The 20,457-nt window shown below is 33.1% G+C and overlaps 2 protein-coding genes across 3 annotated transcripts; one reads left to right on the top strand and one right to left on the bottom strand.

The window, feature by feature from the left end:
- Positions 1-3: 3 nt before the first annotated feature.
- On the top strand, positions 4-5,382 carry LOC136347404 (uncharacterized). 2 transcript variants are annotated; one of them, XM_066297348.1, is made up of 6 exons: positions 4-158; positions 3,658-3,755; positions 3,813-3,918; positions 3,983-4,056; positions 4,356-4,518; positions 4,575-5,382. In XM_066297348.1, the coding sequence occupies exons 2-6, from the start codon at positions 3,666-3,668 to the stop codon at positions 4,679-4,681; spliced, it is 540 nt and encodes a 179-aa protein (XP_066153445.1). In that variant the 5' UTR covers positions 4-158; positions 3,658-3,665; the 3' UTR covers positions 4,682-5,382. The 2 variants fall into 2 exon arrangements, with proteins under 2 accessions (XP_066153445.1, XP_066153446.1); XM_066297349.1 differs by having other exon boundaries at positions 13-158; positions 3,641-3,755.
- Positions 5,383-5,664: 282 nt separating this feature from the next.
- Positions 5,665-20,372, bottom strand: LOC136347308 (uncharacterized). Its single transcript, XM_066297190.1, has 17 exons — positions 19,397-20,372; positions 17,755-17,892; positions 17,482-17,691; positions 17,236-17,426; positions 17,092-17,187; positions 16,068-16,305; positions 15,824-16,008; positions 15,589-15,774; positions 15,320-15,535; positions 10,452-10,581; positions 10,204-10,390; positions 8,302-8,585; positions 7,734-7,880; positions 6,954-7,233; positions 6,220-6,512; positions 5,996-6,167; positions 5,665-5,946 (listed from the first exon to the last, which is right to left on the bottom strand). Exons 1-17 carry the CDS (start codon positions 19,647-19,649, stop codon positions 5,742-5,744), a joined length of 3,411 nt encoding a protein of 1,136 aa, XP_066153287.1. The 5' UTR covers positions 19,650-20,372; the 3' UTR covers positions 5,665-5,741.
- Positions 20,373-20,457: the final 85 nt, after the last annotated feature.

The raw sequence follows: 20,457 nt of genomic DNA, 5'->3' as shown, positions 1-20,457 counted from the left end.
GCGATTTTCGCGTACGACCGTTGCGAATTGCGCGGAATTTCCTCGGAAAATCTGTAGTGGTCAGCGTGGAAATTGTGCGTTTTTCACTTCCAGTTGTGTTTATTTTAAAGTTAAGCTCGGAGACTGGAAGCTGTAGTAGAGTGTGTGGTATAGTAAAGGTAGGTTTTTATAAAACTGGGTATTTTTAGATGGTGATATAACTAGTTTTATTATTGTATTTTGACGGGAAGGTATAATTTTGCAATAACTTAATATTGTTTATAAAACTTTGTATGTAAAGATGGCGATTGCAACATTTTGGTGGCTTTCGGCGTCTGAGATTGCGACAAAATAGGTAGTTAATAAGCGGTGAAACACATAAAGGAACATTAATTTCGCAATTAGCAAACCGTCAAGGAAAACATGAAATCTTAGAATATGGAACTGTATACGTCACGATTATGATGTCCGTGTTCTCCTCAGCAGTAAAATTTTCTGGGGAATTTGCGCAGCGAAAGCTTTTAATGGAAATAGGTGATAAGGAGAAGTATTTAATTATATGGTATCACTCACATCCCCGATATATAATGTAGGAACACCACCACTACCACAAACTTTTTTTATGCAAAAAGTGCAATAATCATTTTACTTTTTTCTAATTAGTTCTACCATGTAAAGAATGCCCTATAAAATTAATCGCGCTTGATCTCGGATAATTTGGACGCCAAGCCTTGCAATTTAACCAAAACAAATGTTATAATAATTGATGATTCATCGGTTAGTTTATTGCACGTAAAATGGCAGATTGCAAGGAAAAATGACTACTCAAGGTGCAGCTAAAATAAATGCGAACCGATATTTGTTATTGTGTTATTTCTGCCCACATGCAAAGAGTCGCCATGATATACCTACATCCGCAGTTAAAAGTAAAATTGTCTGTTTTTTCAACAAATAGAGGAGTGTTACTTGACACCTGAAATATCGCAAAACAGGGAAAAGAACAATAAATGTGCAGCCTTAGGCCAAACATGTAAAACTTTCTAGGAAAATGTTATTAAGATGTTGAACGGAGATCTGTCTCTTTTACTAATAAAATAACACCCACGATTACCATTCCAACAAAATGCATTATAAACAATCTCTGGTGCTTAATGGTCATACGGCTTCAAAGAGATGACTGTTGGAATAGAGAAAGTGTACTGTCACATACAGAATAAGGTATTTTTGTAACATAAAGTTGAGCTTACTTGACATTGGAAAGTATATAGAAACTATAATAGGAAATCATCTATACTGCATTTTGGTTTCAATTGTTACTGTTTTGGATGGCATCTTAAATTATTGAGGGAAATAGTAGTTCAAAACTATATGTATTTTAAGGAATGATGATCTAACATGTTTTGTTAACTTTTATAAATTTATATACGGGCCAATTTTGTATTCAAAACAAACAGCAAAAACAGATCAGAAGCAAATCGTGTTTGGCAGATAAATCACATCAGGGTGTTAAAACCATTAGTTTTTATTGGAAAAAATAGAATTTGGTGAAGGTATTGAGGTCAGGAAGTGTTTTTTCCTAGCCATTAATGTGTGCGATATTGAAGCGATAAGGCTTTATTTCATGCAACATTATACCCGGGGAAGTAAGAATAAGACTTGGGAGAATACTTAATTGAAAACAGGTATTGGTATTTTTTTTTTGTGAATTAAGTGAAATATTCATACTTTAAGTTAAAACGGCAAAATTTGAATAGAATATTTGCAATTATCTAAATAAATAACTTTACCATTTTGTTAAGAAAATCTTTAATGCTACAGTTTACTCCTTGCATCAAAGTTGGTTTGTTAATTTGTTAATTTGTTTGTTTCTTGGTACGCTACTGCATATATTGGTTTTGAACTTGAAAATTAATAAATACTTCCAAGAATCGACAACTGAATTTTGATTGAAATATAAGGCCTCAGAGGGGTCTCGAAAAAAGAGTGAAGTTGAAACATTTTTCTGATTTGGATTGTACAAACTTCGATTTTAAGTTCAAAAAATTAATCGTCAAATAATTCTTCAGCTCTAACATTTACGAAATCGGAAAAATTAACATAGAAAACTACCGACATTCCATTTATATATTCGCATTAAATCCTTTTTTGGTATGGCATTTCGAGTCCCTAATGGCCTTTTTGAACTCACTGAATATTCACCATGTGAAACAGCATCAATTGGTGTAGGAGTCAAGGTTATACTAAAGATGACTGAAAAGATAACGTCACAATGGTGTAAATTACGTCATTCAAAAACTGCCTTGGTTCGGTATTGGACCTCTAAATAAGAACTCGCTAGATTTAATATATGCCTGATTTAGAATTAGTTATACAGGGTGTTTCCTAGGTATGGTTTATAACTTTAGGACGTAATTTCTTATAGTACTTAAAGAAAAAAGGTTCCTATAAACATGTGGCAGGAAATGGTTAGACATCGAGATACGGGGTATTGAAATTTAAAAAAATGTATGAATTGAAATAAATTTATAACAATCAAATTTATTTTAAATAATAATATATTTTTTTAACGCCGTGTATTTTGGAATTTGAGCCCTTCCGGCCACATATTTATAGGGTTTTTTTTCTTTAAATACCACAAAAAACTCTGTCTTAAAGTTAGGGGCTGTACTAAGGAAACACCCTGTATAGTAGGAGTCATTGCAGTTCAAATTTAGTTGCCTTTCAATTAAAAGACCATTGAACCAAAAAGAAACTAATGGCATTGAGGGCTTTCTGCTGCAAGTATCGAAAAGGAGATATTATGCAGTTGTAATCAACCCATGCTCCTATGTGAGTTAAATGTGGTAACTTGCCCATGAATCCATATTAGTCGAATGCACCGGACTAGGATTTCAATCAACCTAAGAAAAAGTGGTTGTATTTACGATCTTGACCGTTGCTTTCAGAGAAAAATTGCAAGAAGAATACTTACTATAGTTAATAGGTAAACAGTAGTCGTTTATTAGCAAAAGTCGCAGATTGCCCTTTATAAATAACGCCAGATACGAACTTGACCCACATAGCGATCGGAGCTGAAAATAGCGTTTGATGGGATCGCAGGAAATTGCCTTAAGGTGCCCCTCCTTGTTTTTCGTTGTACTCATTTGGAGCATGGCCTCTGGACGTATTTTATGCCTGAAGTTACGCCGCGATTAGTTGCATAATGGGTTCTCAATAAAAAAAATCAATGAGAAGATGGTATTGATTCAGAAATACCTTACCTATGTATATCAGTAAAAGCAATATGTATCAAATGTAATTATTTAAAATTTAATTTGAAATCTTATCTTGTCAAGATGGCAAAACAATATGGCATAGTGATTTACACCCACAAATCTGATGACTTCTTGACTTTTGAATGAAACATCTGTTTTCTGTTTTTGGTTTTACATCTCATGATAAATAATGATAAATAAAACGCATAGCTTGTTTTTGTTTCATCAAAGAGTACCGGCATCATTGGCGGTACTGCAAATCACGATCTGGTCGAGTCAAGGGCAAAACAGTTGTAATTTAATTAACGTATGCGAATTAACGATTTCTTAATTTTCCATTCAAGATAATGCAATGAGTATCAATGCTTAAGGGGAATGCGGAGAGATTTTTTCCTTAATTTCCACAGTTTTCTTTTATATTTAGACTAAATTATGGGGAGCTGTAAAGCATGCCTGCTCAAAAGATGCTGCTGTTGTGGATCCCTGAGAACTGGAACCTTGGTGGCAGGAGCTGGAGCCATTGTGAGCAATTGTTCTACCTCACAAATTGAATTATATTTTGAATAAAATTTATTTTAGATTTTGGCATTATTCACGATTATAATAATTATCCTGAACATGCTGCAAATCGTCAATATTCAAATCAGGATGATCGTTTTGGATTCATTTTTGCCTGAGCTAGCCAGTGAGTGTCATAATATGGGCGTATCTGAGACAGAAATGATATATTTACTAATTTTCTGTTTCAGTTCAAATAATACTTATCGTCAACCTATGCGTTACCATCATACTTTCAATACTTCTAATAGTGGGGACCATAAAGGTAAAAATTCTAATTATTTAAGTATTTATTTATGCATGTATGAAATAATGCATCTTAAATTAAAAAAAAATGACTTAGAATGATTTGGAATCCCATTGAGCAAGGGGAATTTGAAAAATTACACACATACAAGTTTCAGATATAGATGGCGGAAAGCGGCATTTCACTTAATTTCTAGCATATCTGGTTGCTTTAATAATAGAGATATATATGAAGTTTGAAAAATCTATTAGTGTTTCCATCGTTTTACTTTTTTATTTTAATAAATTTCCCGTATACCTTATTAATATGAACTTTAGCGCAACTTCTACTTGATGATGCCATGGGTAGTCCTCGGAGGCATGCTAATCTTTGGGCTTCTTGTCTCGGTCATAGTGACCGCCATTAACTTCTACTCCGAAGACACGCCTAATGGGGATTTTAACGGCACTTTATGGCTGGTTTTAGGATTGATTGCTTTTGGTAAATTACAAAATAAACTCCTTAAATTACCCTTTAATCATTCGCCGTTTTTGTAGGAGTTTATACATACATGTGGCTGGTAGCGTTCAGCTTCTTTTACCAGGTGTGGAAGGAAGCGAAGAGGGGCACTTACACCAAAGATCCCTTCAGGAGGAGGTATTAATTTTAAAGAGGGTCAAAGACTTTGATATTGCCTAATTGTTTTATTGAAAAATATGAATCTCATTGTCTCTATGTATAAGAGCAAGAAATGTGCTACGAAAAATATCAGAACTAAAAGAGAATCTTTTGAAACGTAATTGGTAGTAAAAATTGTATACTCGATTTCTAAATATCCTAAGGGAGATTATAACGTATGTAACGTGTCGGTATTTCATATGTTAATTGAATTAGTAATTCTGGGGCTTATTTTCAGCACCATTTTTGTAGTAAATTGTAAAAGTAGTCTTCTGGTCCCGAACCTTCCATACTTACATGTAAAAACCATTCTTCATCGCTATTAATATTTATTAATAATTATTAGTTATTGTAAGAAATATTGTGTTTATCTCTCTTTTATTCTAATAGAAGCGTAAGGCATCATTTTGTGGGAAAAATGTTAATGACCAGGTCACTTAATATTGAAGATGAGTACGTAATGTGCTCCTGGCTTTGAATACTCTACGTTCTATGTACTAGTTTTAGGGTAAGATTTAAAAATAATAACTGTTTGTATGTGAATATATTTTGTGTGTGGTTGACTACCTACATACAGCTTTGTGCTCTCTCACTCTATTTCCAATTATTATTATCTAATAATTGCCATGTACTTTTACCTTAAAAAATCACTGTTTCGTGTCATTATTAAATTATTTATTTTACTAATTTCTACAACGATTATTTCGTGATTTTGTCGTTTACGTGTAATTAGTCATGTAATTATGTGTAAACATGTTACCCTAAATTAGATTGATCACGAGGTAGCTAAGACGAGAATAGGATGAATGGCCAATCCAGCTTCAACTCTAAAGTATTTCTTCAGAAATTTGTGGTCAAAAAGAATACTTCAAATAACTTTCGGTGTCAAGAGTCTATGTTGAAAACGGTCTTCTAAGAGCAATCCTGAGATATAGAAGCTAAAAAAATTGTTTTTTTACAGGGTTAAGATTGTTTTAAATACACTTTATTACTACAATGTATCAATTGATTGTAATAATAGGTCTATATGTAATTTTAAAAAAGTATTAATGACAATTAATTCCATCGTCAGACTCGACAAAACTACCCTTGCTTCGTACGTTAGGATCACACACAGTGCCTCTAGTGGCATCGTCAGTATAGGCAGACATGATTCTGAAATTGAACTTGGAGATGTCCAAGCCTTCTATAAGGTAATATGGCAGCCTGTTGGTGATAATCCACATACTTTGCCTTTTCTCTTGGTCCAGTCTAATAGGTATATTAGTCAGAATCACACTTTAAAATTATTTAATCTCACCGAATATCATTAGGGAACACCAAAGTCTCTTTGTCCTTAGCAACTAACCCCAAATTAGCCCTTACATAAGGCTTCCGGGAGTCCCAGCAACCTATAGAGTCCAGGGCGACTAGATTATAAAACATTATCCCATTGTCGTCCATCACAGAAGAAGATACGTGGCCTTGGTCCCCTAAACAAATTACCTTAAAACTTATTTATTTGTAATCGTTACAGCAACAAACCTCTACTTTGTCCTAAAATTTTAAAAGCATTCTGACCTTCTTCGGCACTCTCCTTGCGGAGATAAGAGGTTTTGACGTAAAACTCATGGTATCCGGACATGGAATGAAAGTAGAGGAGACGATCTTCATGACTTTCACTAGAAGGGCTAAGGGCCATGCCAAAAATGCCATCCATCCAGTAGAATCTCAAATGGTGTAAGCGATAGTGGGCGGCCAGAGGGTCAGGATAGAAGAGGTGGTTGGTTATGCGCCAAGCTTTGCCGTCGAAGAGTCTGTAGACCACTATTCCAAATCTAAATGGGTTTCAGATGGTTATTCTCTGCACTTAAGAATTTATTAATGGCAGTAAAAATTGCGAAGGACAATACTTAAACCAGTTTTATGTTAAAAATGGCGCTTTGTGCTATTTTTGGCAGATCAGCATTTTGTCGAAGTCTGTAGTATAATTTTGGATGACGAAGAGTGGCTTGGCAATATCGCTACAAAAGACACTGATCAACGTTACTGTTCTATAATGTGTTAAAAGAAGAATTAGTTTAATTTATGGAAAAAATGGTGAACGATTTCATGGATTGAATTATAGAACTGCGTGTAACCGTTCTACTGAAATTTGTTAAAATGCTAAAATACAACAAAACCCACCATTTTCATCTAAAATTTTGCGCTTTTCTCCGTTTAAAAGTGCAAAAAATACTTAAAAAATCGAGAGAAGGCAGTAATACTTTTTAACACACCTCCACACGTCCGACATATATGCATAAGCGTCCTCACAGTCGTTGTCTCTAATATCTACAATAATGTTAGAGTAGAGACCATCCTGTAGAATAAACTTCTTATCGAAAATGTAACTCGTAAGTAATTCGTCTGTCTCTAAATCGAAGATAAGAAGTTTTGGAGGGCAGTGCTGAGTGGCTTCTTCAGTTGTGATCATGATTTTGCCTGAATCGAGGACCCAAAGGCGGCCACAAGTGTCTACTTGCATACGAAATACTGAAGTGATGAGCTCGCAGGTTTCTAAAAGAGTTCATAATAACAAAGACTGCAAATCAAAACTTTGTTTTGCGGTTTGTAAGCTTGCAATTAATTCGCAGATTTAAGTGAACGGTACAAAATCACTTAATAAATTTTTTTATTAAGAGAACATGCTTTCACTTTCTCCTTCATTTAATGTACATTCAAGTACCTTTTGAACTGAATCTGAATCTGAACTACGTAAAATGTTATTAATTCATTTAATTAAAAAGTTTCATACTCGGGTTGATGTATAAGTAATTTACTAACGATATGTTGGTCGTTTCACCTATTAATTGCGAGCCATTTAATTTTTTGCCGATTACCAATTTTTATGAAATTACGCAAAGCCTTTGAACTTTTCTAGTAAATCATTTACTATAGGTAGATTATAGGTATAGTGAAAGTTTACATAATATTAACATTTTGTTAATGCAAAATGCCATGCAGCAATATTGGTACGCATGTTTAGTACCTAACGAACTTGATATGAAATAACTTACTTTCTGAATGCCATTCCCAATTTGGGTAGGGTTCTAGTTCGGGGGATTCCTCATTTGGCACCCTGGGAATCTGGGCTAATGTCACGGGAACCCCCTTCTTCCACTTGGGCATCGAAAGGAAAACTCGGTGCTTGTACACTTCGATGCCTTAGAAATGAGAATTCGTAATAAATTCGTAGTGACAATATATAATAGTATTTGAATGAGTAAACATAAACTAAAGTTTCTAGGAAATGCAAATACCAGAACGTGAAATCAGAAAATTGTTAAGTAAACCACAAATGAAAAAGAACCTCAAAACTTTTCTTAAAAGTCTGTACATTTGGGTCACTTTATGCCATATTTTGGAAAGTAATTTTTAAAAGTGATATCAAATTATAATTTTAACGTAAATTAACATGGATACCTATCTATTACTCAAGCCAATTTTTGTATACAGACGTAATTGGATGTTGAATAAACCCAATTTCAATCGATTGCTTGTAAATTCAGTTTGCACCATAAACCGAATCAAACTTAATTAATCTAATACAAAACTATTTCACAGACCTGTTCAACAAAATCTCACCTAATGGTAGATTATTTTCAGCGACAAAATCCTCATTGGCAATGGCCTCACTTTTGAGTTCTAGTGAAGGGTAGGCAAAGTCTAAAGTTTTCCATCTGTAGTAAGTTTTAAAGGGCCCTGAAATCTCAAGGGGTTTCGAACTATGTGCTTCTCTATAAGCTTCATGTTTGACTATGTTAGGGTTTGCGAAAGGGTCTGGAAAGCCTAGTGAGTGAGTGTATGGGTTGCTTGATGCCGTGTAGGAGGAGTAGAATTTTGGGAAAAAATCTTCTGCAGGTCTCCTGCTGCGAATAATTATTGTTCAGGTTGGATTTTAATTTCTGATGTGAGTGCAAGGTCATTTTTCGTGAGAAAAATATGATAATCTTCAAAATTTTAATAATATGCAAATGATAAAGAATCAAAATTCTGGACTACGTGTAGTGACGTCACCACGACTAAGGGCCTCTAATATTGATGACTTCATCTTAAATGGAAAAAGTTAATTAATGAAAAAGACATTTGATATTTCTTTTTTAACGCCATTTAAGAAATATTCCAGAATTTTTACATTTATCAGTATAAAATTTAAACATTTGTGATTTAAGATTGAGTTTTATTGTATTTAACGCAAAAATAATTAAAATAGCTATTATTTAGAGCTTGATAGATCAGAACAAACGCTTCAGAACTGGCAGTCCTGGGATTCCCGAAGTTTGTTGGAATATATGTATAAGAATTTCAACTTTAATTACTAAATAATAAATATGCATTAAGGACACAAAAACCGAAAAAAAGCGAAAATGATTTTTAAATAAGTTTCCCAAAAATTAGAACATTTAAAGCACTTAATAACTTTTCTAGCCCAATCATACTGACCGTTGGAAATGACCCTAAAGATTCGCTGGTGATAATAAATGTTGTTTAGATAAAAAGTAAAGAGTAACAACACTCAATAAATTTCAAACTTAATTAGTTTTTGCTTTTTGATACAGTTCTTACTGATTTGTACAGAAAAATGTAAAAATCCATAAAATTAAATAATACCTTAAAACATTTAAAGACGTTATGCGAAGCGACCCCTTGTGTGTTCAATTGCAGTTATACCTCGAACATCAAATGTTTGTTGACATATGTCGTTGTCATTTACTTTTTAATATTGTTTGAAAAACTCTATTTTTCAGATTAAATATATAGAAAAATCTGTTTTAAGACGGTTTTCTTGCATTTAAGTGTGAAATTTTGAAACGTCGGGTTGTAATTTACCTCACAATCGCATAAGTAGCTGTAATTTAAAGTTTTGAAAGTTATGGTAAAGATTTTACAATTGGCGTTTTTGGGTTCGTCTGAAGTGCGTTATTCCTGTTAAGAAGCATGTAAGGTTTCAGCCCGAATTATTAAACAGTAAGTACTCAAAAAAGACTAAAATATAAATGAAACACGTAATGTATATAACCATCCCAAATATTTAAACATAAAACCGGAATTTGGTAGCTTTTTAAGCCCAACTGTATAGGATGGGCCAAGTTGGATATATTTTTTTTAATTTAAAGTTGAGAAAGAAAAACTGTGAATTCCGAAATTTAAAATTACATTTAAATAAATTAAAAACTACATTTATAATTCTTTCAGGCCTACAGAATGATTATTTTCAAAAAGTTGCCTTTTTTTTACAAATCTTTTCTTATTAAACATTTTATTTTCTATTTAAACATCTTCAGTGTATTTTTGAATGTACGAGTTCTCCAATCTTGACTAGAATTAGGATTTTCTTTTTAAATGTATCTGGTTTGGCCCACCCTGTACTTGACTTGCATTTTTTTTTTAAATCTAATAACATCCCTTCAATTTATAAATTATTTCACTTCAACTTTAATCAAACTTTCTCTGAGTTGCTTTGACCCACTCTTTACGAATGTATACCTATATCCACTATTTTCTTCAGAAACTTCTGAGGGAACTCTCCTTGTAGCTTCATGGTTATCTAATGTCTGAGTTTCTTCTATCTCTGTACCCTCTATTTTCTGATGGCCCTGTTCTCGGGGCTTTAGAAATTGGAACGCCAAGAATATCGGAAGATAATTGTTAGTGGTATTTGAAAATTTTTTACCTGTTACGAAAACATTAAGAGTCAGTTATTAATTGTTTATAATAATTTAAAAGAAACCTACGAACGTGGTAATCATGGTCGTTGATATATTTTTTGGAGGCTTCAAAAAATGTGTTGTGGACGGCTGGGGGGTGCCACTCTTGATGGAACCAATTATCCAACGCCATTTTGTCCAGGACATTTTTCTTACATTATCTCAGTTTAATTCAGATGCCAAATGCAAATCCTGTAATAATAAATGCATGGCCATGATGAATCAATACATTAATGCGGTTTTTCCATTGAAATAAACAAAAGTTCAAGAGAAAAGCGGTAACAATGCGTGGAATTATACCGTGTCTCCCATTTTCTTAAGCTTTAGAGCACGTCTTAATTGAAAGTTTTGTGCTAGAGATTAATAAGGTTTCAGTTATGGTTTTGCATGAGATGAAAACATGCTTAAGAAGCGGTTATATGCAGAAATTTTCCTTTGGAAGCAATGATAATATTATTGGCAAACATTTTTAGTCGCAACCGCAAAAATGCCCAATTTTTCGTGCAAAAAAACTTGCACTGCTTTAGATCACTGGCTATTCAACTAAAGGCTGAATAAATTAAAGCAGAGTTACTCAATCAACCACATCATTATTTAAGGCTAGTAATGGTGAAATAAGGCGTAAATTAACTTTGTAAAACATAAAAAATTATACATTTAAATAAGCTTATATTACTATTAAAGGATGGAAATCCATTGTTTTCCAGGGCATGACTACGTTCATATGTATCCCTTCATAAAAATTTTTTGGCGAAGAATTTAATAAAGCACTGACGAATTCTGAAAAATTAAATGTTTATCTTTCTTTGACTTGATGAAAATCTATTTAGTCATCTTTAAATTTATTTGCGTCATGATTTGTTTAATGGTAATAATTGTTCGGTTTAACTGCTAAACGAAAAATAGAATAAAATAACAGAATAAACAAATTTACGGTTGATTACATGTTGAGTTATAAACACAAACAAAAACATTAAGTGTGACATTGCAAAATTGCACTTACTTGCTCTTACTTTTCTAGCCTTATACGCATTTAACCGCCTCTTTTTGCCACTTCATTGTTGTTTTGAATTGATTTAAACGATACGCAAAAAAAAACTGTTCTACCTATCGATTTTCAATGTTATTATTTGTGACGCAAAATTTTGCGTTGGTATGTTTTTAAATTACGAAATATGTGGAAATGAATAAGTACATACTCAAATAGAAATTTCATCAAACCATACGTCTAGTAGCGAATAGAAAATTAAAAAGTTTTCACAGTTCATTGAAGAAGCTCGCTATTGAAGTTGTATTTTGCCATTTTATATTTTGCGATATTTGGTATTGATTGAAAAGAAACCAACCAACTTATTGAGTAAAATTCCAAAAATGGCCGTAAGAACCACAGGGAGGTTTTACGCGATTTAAATTTCCGTAATCAGAACCGTTGCAATTAATTTCTAATGCAATAATTAGTACATTAGTGTGAGTAAAGACAGAAGTATTGGAAATATTTCGTTGAGTAAGGTATATAAATGGAATATTGCAATTGAAACGTATATCAATAATTTTATTTAAACAACTCTATATTTGATAAATTTCTTTTAGAATAAGAACTTTGATAGTCCATTCGATCATTAATAAGGTGAAAATAAAGATTTTAAACTGGCCGGTGAAGGAATGGAACATTTTAATCAATTATTTTATAAATTTAGAAATAAAAAAAAATTAAAAGAGTGAAAATTTTAATATATCTTAATGTGTTTACAATAAATTTTAAGCCAAGTCAAACTCAGAGGTTTTCCTACATAATTCACTACTTACATGATTTCGTTGATACTTCCAAGTTCAACTCGCGCAATATTCCTCAAATTCTAAAGCCTAAATACTCGTCACTGGATGCACAAAACCAACAATCATCGCTCTACCAAAACCAAATAGAATTGTCCGCAAATCTCCGACTGAAGACCGAATCGAAACTAAACGCACAACAAATAATCTCTCGTTAATTATTGTCAGTTATTACGACAATGCCAAAAAAAAACGACAAAATACAACCGAAAATTATTCTTATTTGTGTTTAAATCGTGTGCGGTTTCAGATTTTGCGGTCTTATAAATCTATAAACATATAAACAAAAAATTTATATGTGGATAACGAGGCTTTAATTTTTATTCTTAAAGCCAGTTAAGAGTGCTTATGGCTAGTGAAATGGTCAAAAAGTGAATGGTTACATATTATTTAAATACTTGTAATGTAATTACTGATAATAAATTGCAGTTTGTGCCTATAGAGAGTCTGCTGTGCGAGTGGGAGAAAACATTCCAATTTTCCGCTTAGTGTACCAGATAATATGTTCTGGTATGGTACCCTGTGTTAAGTGTATAATGGCAAAAAGGGAAGACAGAAAATTGTTGTTTAATTTTAATCGATTTTTGAGGCTGAGACCAAACCAACTTACATGACGGCAAGAATAATCGCATAAATAATTATTTTTACTTACGATGCTGTGCATGATTTCTTGAGAGACAAGATAACCCAATCCAAGAGTAATAGTGAAACTGTTTGGTGAGATCACATTATTCAGATATTTGTGATTTCATAATTTCTAATTCATTTCTATGCAGGGGCTTATGAATATCATACTTTAAAAACGATCTTGATCTGTATAGCTATGACTTTATTCAAATTAGTAAAAGTTTAATTAAAGGTCTTTAATGTATCCTGTATATTACAACACATACTGATTAGTTGTAAAATACTTCACAGCTATATGTTCTAATCGCTGCGTTAATAATAATAATGTGTAATATATAGTATATGTCAGTTTCATTGGTGCCATTAAGGTATTTAACTAAAACCTTCGTTTTTTGAGGAGTGACTGTCGCAAATTGTTAGTCTTAGGGAATGTTGGAAACATGGCCAAAAATCTAAAAAAGCCAGGAAGTTATGTCCAATATTTTTGTTTTCATTTTTTTAGAGAGATTCAAATTTGAGGGACCTTCCTTTGATTTATTTTCTAACGAGGGTTTTGATTGGCCAGTCTTATTAGTGCTAAAAGCTATCAACGTTGTGGCCAGTAATGCTACATCTAAGGTTTTATAATTTGGAAATGAAACATGCGAATAAAAGGATTCAATGTAGTAAAGATGGCGCGATGGTAGATTATGGCGCCATGTTGTCGCCAGAGATATAAGATGTGTCAGCACAATGGCCGTATATCTAATACTAAGATGTCATGTTGATGCCACTTTCTCTGATTTCGCAACCATGTGGCTAATTTTCCAAAAAAGGCAGATAAACATTTAAACTTAAAACTTAAAAAAAAAATGTGCATTCATTTATTCTAAATCAGTGGTTTAGGAGAAATCTGAAACTTTTCTTAGTTCCATTTAGGGATCCTTACAGCGTTAAGTAACTTAGCTAAATTTGGTAATAGACCCGTCAAATAAGCTGCATTTGTATGTATTATTATTGACTTGAACGTTTTATCATGTGATTTATTTCAAATAAACTCAACAGTTTCAATGAAAGAAAGTGACTAAAACAAAACACGCGATATTGGAAGTGTTTGCTATGTTCTCGCACTTCCCGCTTTTACCCGCTACTTACTGTAGTTTTATTTTCCATAAATTTATTTATTAGGTGGGTTTCGACACACTTTTTCATAACTTGAATTCGATTTTCCTATGATTTTTGAATGATTTCTTAAAAGGTTTTTGGATAAAATTTTTGAAGTAAAATTTCTATAAAATTTCATCACACCAGGATATGAACATGTTTATAGTATTAAAAATTCTGAGATTTTTCTTAAGATGCCAATGTCAAGCAGGATTTAAAATAAAATTTTGAACATTTTTTATAGATTTATTAATGGAGTTTTGACGCATAAAAAAATTTAACGTGATTTTTGTGCAGACTTGAAGCAATTTTGAAAAGAATTTTTAAGACCAATTTTCTTTAACATGCAAGAAGTTTTAGATACTTTATTTGAGAATCATCTTCTGCGTCCGAAAAGTTATTGCATCTGAATTTGAGGGCTTCTCATGATTTTATTTAAAGAAAGTAGGAATCAATTTATTTTAAGATTGGTGTGGCGATTTTGTCTCGGACAGGACATAAGTAGAGAAAATATATACAAGTTAGAAAGGGTTGTGTTTGCATATTCATTTCTAAGCTAAAAAAGAATTTCAAGAATCTGAACAACTTACAAACATAGCTGTCACCGGAACATCACCACCAGGGGAATTCAAAAGCAAAAGTTATCTTGGAAGCTCACAAAAGTCCGAATGTCTAAATTAAAAAAAAAAGAAAGAAAATCCAAGTCACTCCTACTAATAACGCCAATTGCAGAATCAAGCAGACCAGCATTGGACTGACCGGCAATATCCAACACAAATACTTCCAATATCGAAAATACAGCAACAACAAATTAATGCAGTAGACTTAATCACTCACCACATTTTATGGATTAGATAGATATAAAAAGCAATGAAATCATAGACGTTTAAAAATCTATTCTGGATGTCCCATAATTAGGTGCCAATTCTTAAACAGCGTAATCTGTATGTATGTACATATATGGCAGGAATCACAATAGAATTGCACACCCCAAATATAGCAAACCCCTTATTTCCTTACACATTTTTATGGCAGCATAAATGCCCAGTTTCTTACATTTATTTCTTGCAAGTCACTGTTTCAACCTTATGTTATTTTAATGCTTTAATATTTTCCCCATTCATTTATTAAACTTTCTCACTTACAAGTTAGCAACAAAATAGTCAACTTATATCTCACAAACATATTTTCCACACATAATATCTATATTGAGCAATAAAATACATATATCGTCAGTTCCTATCCGTTCATAAACAATACAATATGGCACACATCCCTTCTCACTTAATTCATCCACTTTGAGGTGTATAGAACCCATATCCTCCACCGTTCACTTGGTTCTGCTGCGTGTGTTTACTCCTACACTTTTTACCATATACCAAATCCTCCACTTTTCCAGCTTGGATTCTGAAATTTGGTTCTCGAGGATTTAACGATCCATTGGCTAGTTTCTGAAATCTTGAGGTCAGTATCCATAGCTCTTGTTCACCTTTTTTGTTGCGGATTATCTGAAAGAACGAATATTTGAAAAATGAATAGAGGATAGTTTTCCGGTACGAACTTTAATGCCACTGGGAAATTGCAACGTTAGAGGGTTTTGGGCTATAACGTCGAAGTTTTTAAGTCCATATTCAGATCTAATGTTCCAACAGGCGATCTGGATTTCTTCCATTAAGCCAAAGAACATGGTTCCATCCTTGTCGATGGCTTCAGCTGCAGTTTGAGAGCTCCTGGTGTTAGCGTAGGTCTAAAGACTTTTGTATTAGTAGATAGTTTAATATATTTCGAGTTATTACGTGGAATATATGGGGGGCAGACATAGGATCGTGTTGAAATATTGTCTGGTTTCTTAAGTAGGAAGTAAACACCCAATTTTCAGTAGGGCTAGACATGGCATGGTAGAACAACACTCTGTCTTGGCCAGGTATATAGGGTGATAAAGTCATTCCCAAGATTCCATCCATGAGGTCAAAGCTGTCTCCTGGTATTTTTGCATAAAGTTATTGCCTTCGAATAGTTTTGACTATTTTGGGACCTTACCTGCAATCGAATAGGTGCCGTAATTTGGATAAGGATAAAATGTTTTATCCTGGATTCTCCATGAAATATTTCTGGCCAAATCATATACAATTAAAGCAAATCCAAGAACATCTGCGACATAGACAAATGTATCCCTGCAACCCGAATTGAAGTCTCGTACATCCACTATTGGGGTGACCAGGAGGTGTTGGTTGGTGACCACCTCCTGAGGGAAGTTATAGCGGTGTAACAGGGTGTTCTAGGCAAAAATAAAGAGTTATCAAGGTGCAGATAAAACGCGATTTTGATCAATTTTTACCCGCTCACAAAAAGGCCAAAATTAACCAAATACCAACGACGAATTAAAAAATATGGATTTTTTATATGGTTTCTGGCAGGCGACGAAGCGTGAGGTTTGGTGTGGATGTATATTACTGTCTTAATCTTGCTTAATCATCCAAGTGACTCCCAATTTTGATACAATTTGTGTTAAAATAGATGAGAGTAGTTCGATGAAATTATGTTGCTTCAACTCAAGTTTTTTTTAACCATTTTACATCATCGTTAGTGCCGCCACAATGATTATAGTTTCCTGATAAAATCATTTCTTTAAGTGTTTAATTGATCTTTGTTATATAATAGTTGGGGCATCCCTTAGTTTTGTTAAGCTTTGAAATATTGGCCATAAGATTTTCCCAACACAAGATGAGATTTTCTATTTGAGCCGTGAAATTAATACTCATTGTAATATAAGCTTTATTGAAATTTAATCACTTTAATATTAGTTAGAAAAAAAGCCTCATTAGATTTTTTCCACAAAAACGATTTCTACTGGATCTAACTGAAAGTTTTGCATAACGAAGAAACTATTATAAACCATCGATAATGGTGTAAAAAACCGTATACGCATATTATTGCTGTTATTGATGGGAATGACTTCTTTTTCTTTCACCGTAATTATACAACATCCGTGAAACCGTGTTGTAAGGCCAATATCAAGGACTAAAAAGTTTCTCTGAAACGTATTGCCAAAATTATTGCTTACCGTGTTAAGATCAAACGCTAAAAGCTGAGGAGGACAGATGACATTCGACCCAATTTTGCCAGTATCTAATACCCATAATTTCCCACATTCATCAACCTAAAAATCACAATTTTCTCTCAAGCAAATAAGAATTTGAACACAAACCTTCACTCGAAAAACCGACACAATTCTATCCTTGTGACACTCCCTGGCCCTTCTATGCCAATTCCAGTCTGGATATGGGCGAATTAAAGGATTACCATTGAGTTCTTTATGGGTTACCGTGCCTATGGTAGCAGGAATACCCGCCATAAACTTGGGTATCGTGACGAAAATATGATTATTCTTATTGGTAGCTGCAACAGTATTTCTTTTTTGTCGATAACCTTCTATAATTGTAAATCTACATACGAGAATAATAGACATCTACATCTATCGGAGCGATTACCCCAGGGGTAAACTCTCCAGAGTCAATGTCACGCTGACGTTCTTGCGGACTGTTGTAGTCGAATTCCAGTTGATTCCATTGGTAGATTACTTTAAGATTGGGAGTTTCAGCATTGACCTCGTCTTTAAATGTCATGGAACATAATCCTAGGATGAAGCATAGCCAATGTCTGCCTAAAAACAAATAATATTAAAGGATTATTTTTCTTTAGATATGCCTGTGAGCAGTAGACTTACTGGAATCTTTAGACGGAAGTTGCAATGGAATATCGTAAGCATGTTCCTTTTGATAAAAACGATAGTCTGAGTGGTACGAGGCACTTGCCAAGTGCCAATTTAGCCACGTGAATAATATCAAGATCCTCATGATTTCTTCTAAAGACTCTTGTTAGCAGCAATTATAATACTTAGGTATAATAATCGCTGCATCGTATACTTACATAGGTAAGCACGAACATGATTAACACATATATATTTTTTAATTTAAAGTCAGTATCTTTCAATTTTTTTCCAAGTAATCGCATGAATACAATTAACTATTAATGAAGTAAAGCAGCGCTCATGATTATATGAGAACATGTAAATTATGATAATGAGCTTAAATTGAAAGTCATCCTCATCCCAATTATAAATATTCCATCTATTTGGTATAAAAACTACATTTTATTGATTAATAATATACAAAACTATTTCTCTTAACTACGCCCAGAAGGTTTTGTATTGCTGATACAGCAACATTAAAGTACTATAGTATTAGCTTCTGCAGTAGACCAAAACTCTTTTTTATGTGATTTCGGCTCGGGAACTGATTAATGATGCTGGTAGATTTCCTATGAAGTGTGTAATAAATACATAATAGGAAAATTGCCCAACGATCTACATTTATAATAATTTATATATGTTAATTCGGAAGAGAACCGGAGGTTTTTCCAGTAACGTAAAACGCCCTTGTATGGAATGAGTTGATGTGTGGATGATTTAAATGGTGATTTTTCTAATTTAATTAAAATATAATTTGAATTTTGTGTATCTCGAGTGTATTTATATATAAATTCAGATAAATTGAATTGTTTCATATTCAAAAATATATTTTCTTAAGGAAAAAAAGTATAGCTCTAAATTTGTCTTTAGTAAAATTGAGTGTGTCTTATTCGAAGCTATCAAATTTTAGATTAGGCATGTTTACACCAACGGTCACCATTTGACGTGTAGTAGCAGCTTTTGTTAATGAATCACTCTGTGTGGGAGCAAAGGTGCGTACTGGAGTAGTTATCAAAATTTAATTATAAAAAAATACCCAATTCCGACTATCTTCGAAAACGAGGATTCCGGAATTTAACAAACATCGTTTTCGATTTTTGAGATCCTAACGGTAACACACCGGCACAGAAAACATTTACCGTTATTTCTGTGTGGGAGACCGAAAGACTGTGTCATCAGGTTTCAAAATAATATTTTATGAAAAGAAATCTTTTGAGATATTTTTTGTTGCTGTTAATATTTTTTGGATGGATGTATGTAATTGAAATCACTAATTACGCACTAGTTAAATGTCAACCAGAAACACCATCGAAAACCACGCACTTCAAACCACTGAACCAACGGTGTTGGATTATACTTAATATAGCTCAAACTGGAGTAGTTTTTTTTAACACTCCACTTCCCTTCCATAGAAAAGGAGCAATTACTTTATTGTTATGATTTTTTAAGTAAAATTATACCAGAAGTACGCGATACTCCTACTACAGATTACGTTTCAGTTGCTCGGTTTTCAACTTACGCATGGTTAAGATTGGTCAAGACAGACGGGTCACTGAGCCGGCATACACCGTTATATATCATTTTACCCAAATGAAAAAGAAAAAATATGTATACTTACGTTCAAGCATTTTTAAATTCATCCAAAAATATAAGCGAAAGACGCGGAGCAGCAGCACTATCACAGGATTTCGTCCTTCTTCAGCAAACGTGTTTATCTGTTTACGTATTAGGTATAAATCAAACGGAAATTTTGTATTAAACAAAGCTTGGACTGGCCGAGGCTGGTAATGGCCCGATAATGTGGCCGGGTCTTGAGAGATGGTGTACAGAGTGGAGTATTTACCAGTTTTACTAGATTTGTTGTAGGTCATAGATGTCAGGTATTACCAAAAAGTTATCAACAGTTTTAGTGAAATTGGTTAAACCCCACGTATGTGTTGGCATAATTGTTGGAACAGTGTTTAAAATAGGAGTAATTTTGAAATTCAAGTGGAGTGTCTCTGTATAACGTGGGGTGTATTGTTTAGAGTTTTATTCAGATTATTTAAGTTGTAGATAACCCATTAAAGTTCATTTAAGGACCATTATAAAAAATTATTTGAATCTTTTGTTTTACATATTCTTTTCAATTAGACTTTAATATGTACATATATGCATAGTAAAAATCTGTTTACGATCAATTACTAAAAAAAGCTGCGCAGTAGACTGTCAACCGGAAACGTAGGGTGGTAATTAAACAATTTGTTATTTACCATTATACATTCAACTGATAACAAATAATAAATAAGTTTATCCAAGACATGCCTGCGATATTTAAACGCTTATTTGAGTTTTTTTAAATCATCACCCTTTACATGTTTATGTTAATTTTTGTGAGAGCTGTGCTACTATTGAAAACATCGGCAAGCCTTCATATCAGTATTGTTCAATCCTAGTAAATAGCGGAATCTATTGTTTCCTCTTTTCCTATAATGATTACTCAAAACAGAAAACCCAGTCGTTCTTAGAAGTACAGTATTTTTCCTATTTTGGTATTTGTAAATATGCATACAAGATGACAGAAATTCCAATCTATGCATATATGGAGAATTCATAAAATTGTCAAGATTGGCTACTTACATGCTTACAAATAAATTGGAATTTGTGCTACTTGCATTTTTAATGTTCAATCAAAATTTC

Source organism: Euwallacea fornicatus, chromosome 28 (assembly GCF_040115645.1).
Source record: "Euwallacea fornicatus isolate EFF26 chromosome 28, ASM4011564v1, whole genome shotgun sequence".
Taxonomy (NCBI): domain Eukaryota; kingdom Metazoa; phylum Arthropoda; class Insecta; order Coleoptera; family Curculionidae; genus Euwallacea; species Euwallacea fornicatus.
Note: the sequence above shows the minus strand (reverse complement) of the source record. Positions and strands in the feature narration are given on the sequence as shown.

Coding starts and splice junctions, on each gene's coding strand:
- LOC136347404 (XM_066297348.1), top strand. CDS start 3,666: ATGGGGAGCTGTAAAGCATGCCTGCTCAAAAGATGCTGCTGTTGTGGA. Junction 3,919..3,982: donor ATTTTTGCCTGAGCTAGCCA/GTGAGTGTCATA, acceptor TTTCTGTTTCAG/TTCAAATAATACTTATCGTC. Junction 4,519..4,574: donor TTTAGGATTGATTGCTTTTG/GTAAATTACAAA, acceptor CCGTTTTTGTAG/GAGTTTATACATACATGTGG.
- LOC136347308 (XM_066297190.1), bottom strand. CDS start 19,649: ATGACCTACAACAAATCTAGTAAAACTGGTAAATACTCCACTCTGTAC. Junction 16,009..16,067: donor CGGCACCTATTCGATTGCAG/GTAAGGTCCCAA, acceptor CAAAAATACCAG/GAGACAGCTTTGACCTCATG. Junction 10,582..15,319: donor TCTATACACCTCAAAGTGGA/TGAATTAAGTGA, acceptor AAACTGAGATAA/TGTAAGAAAAATGTCCTGGA.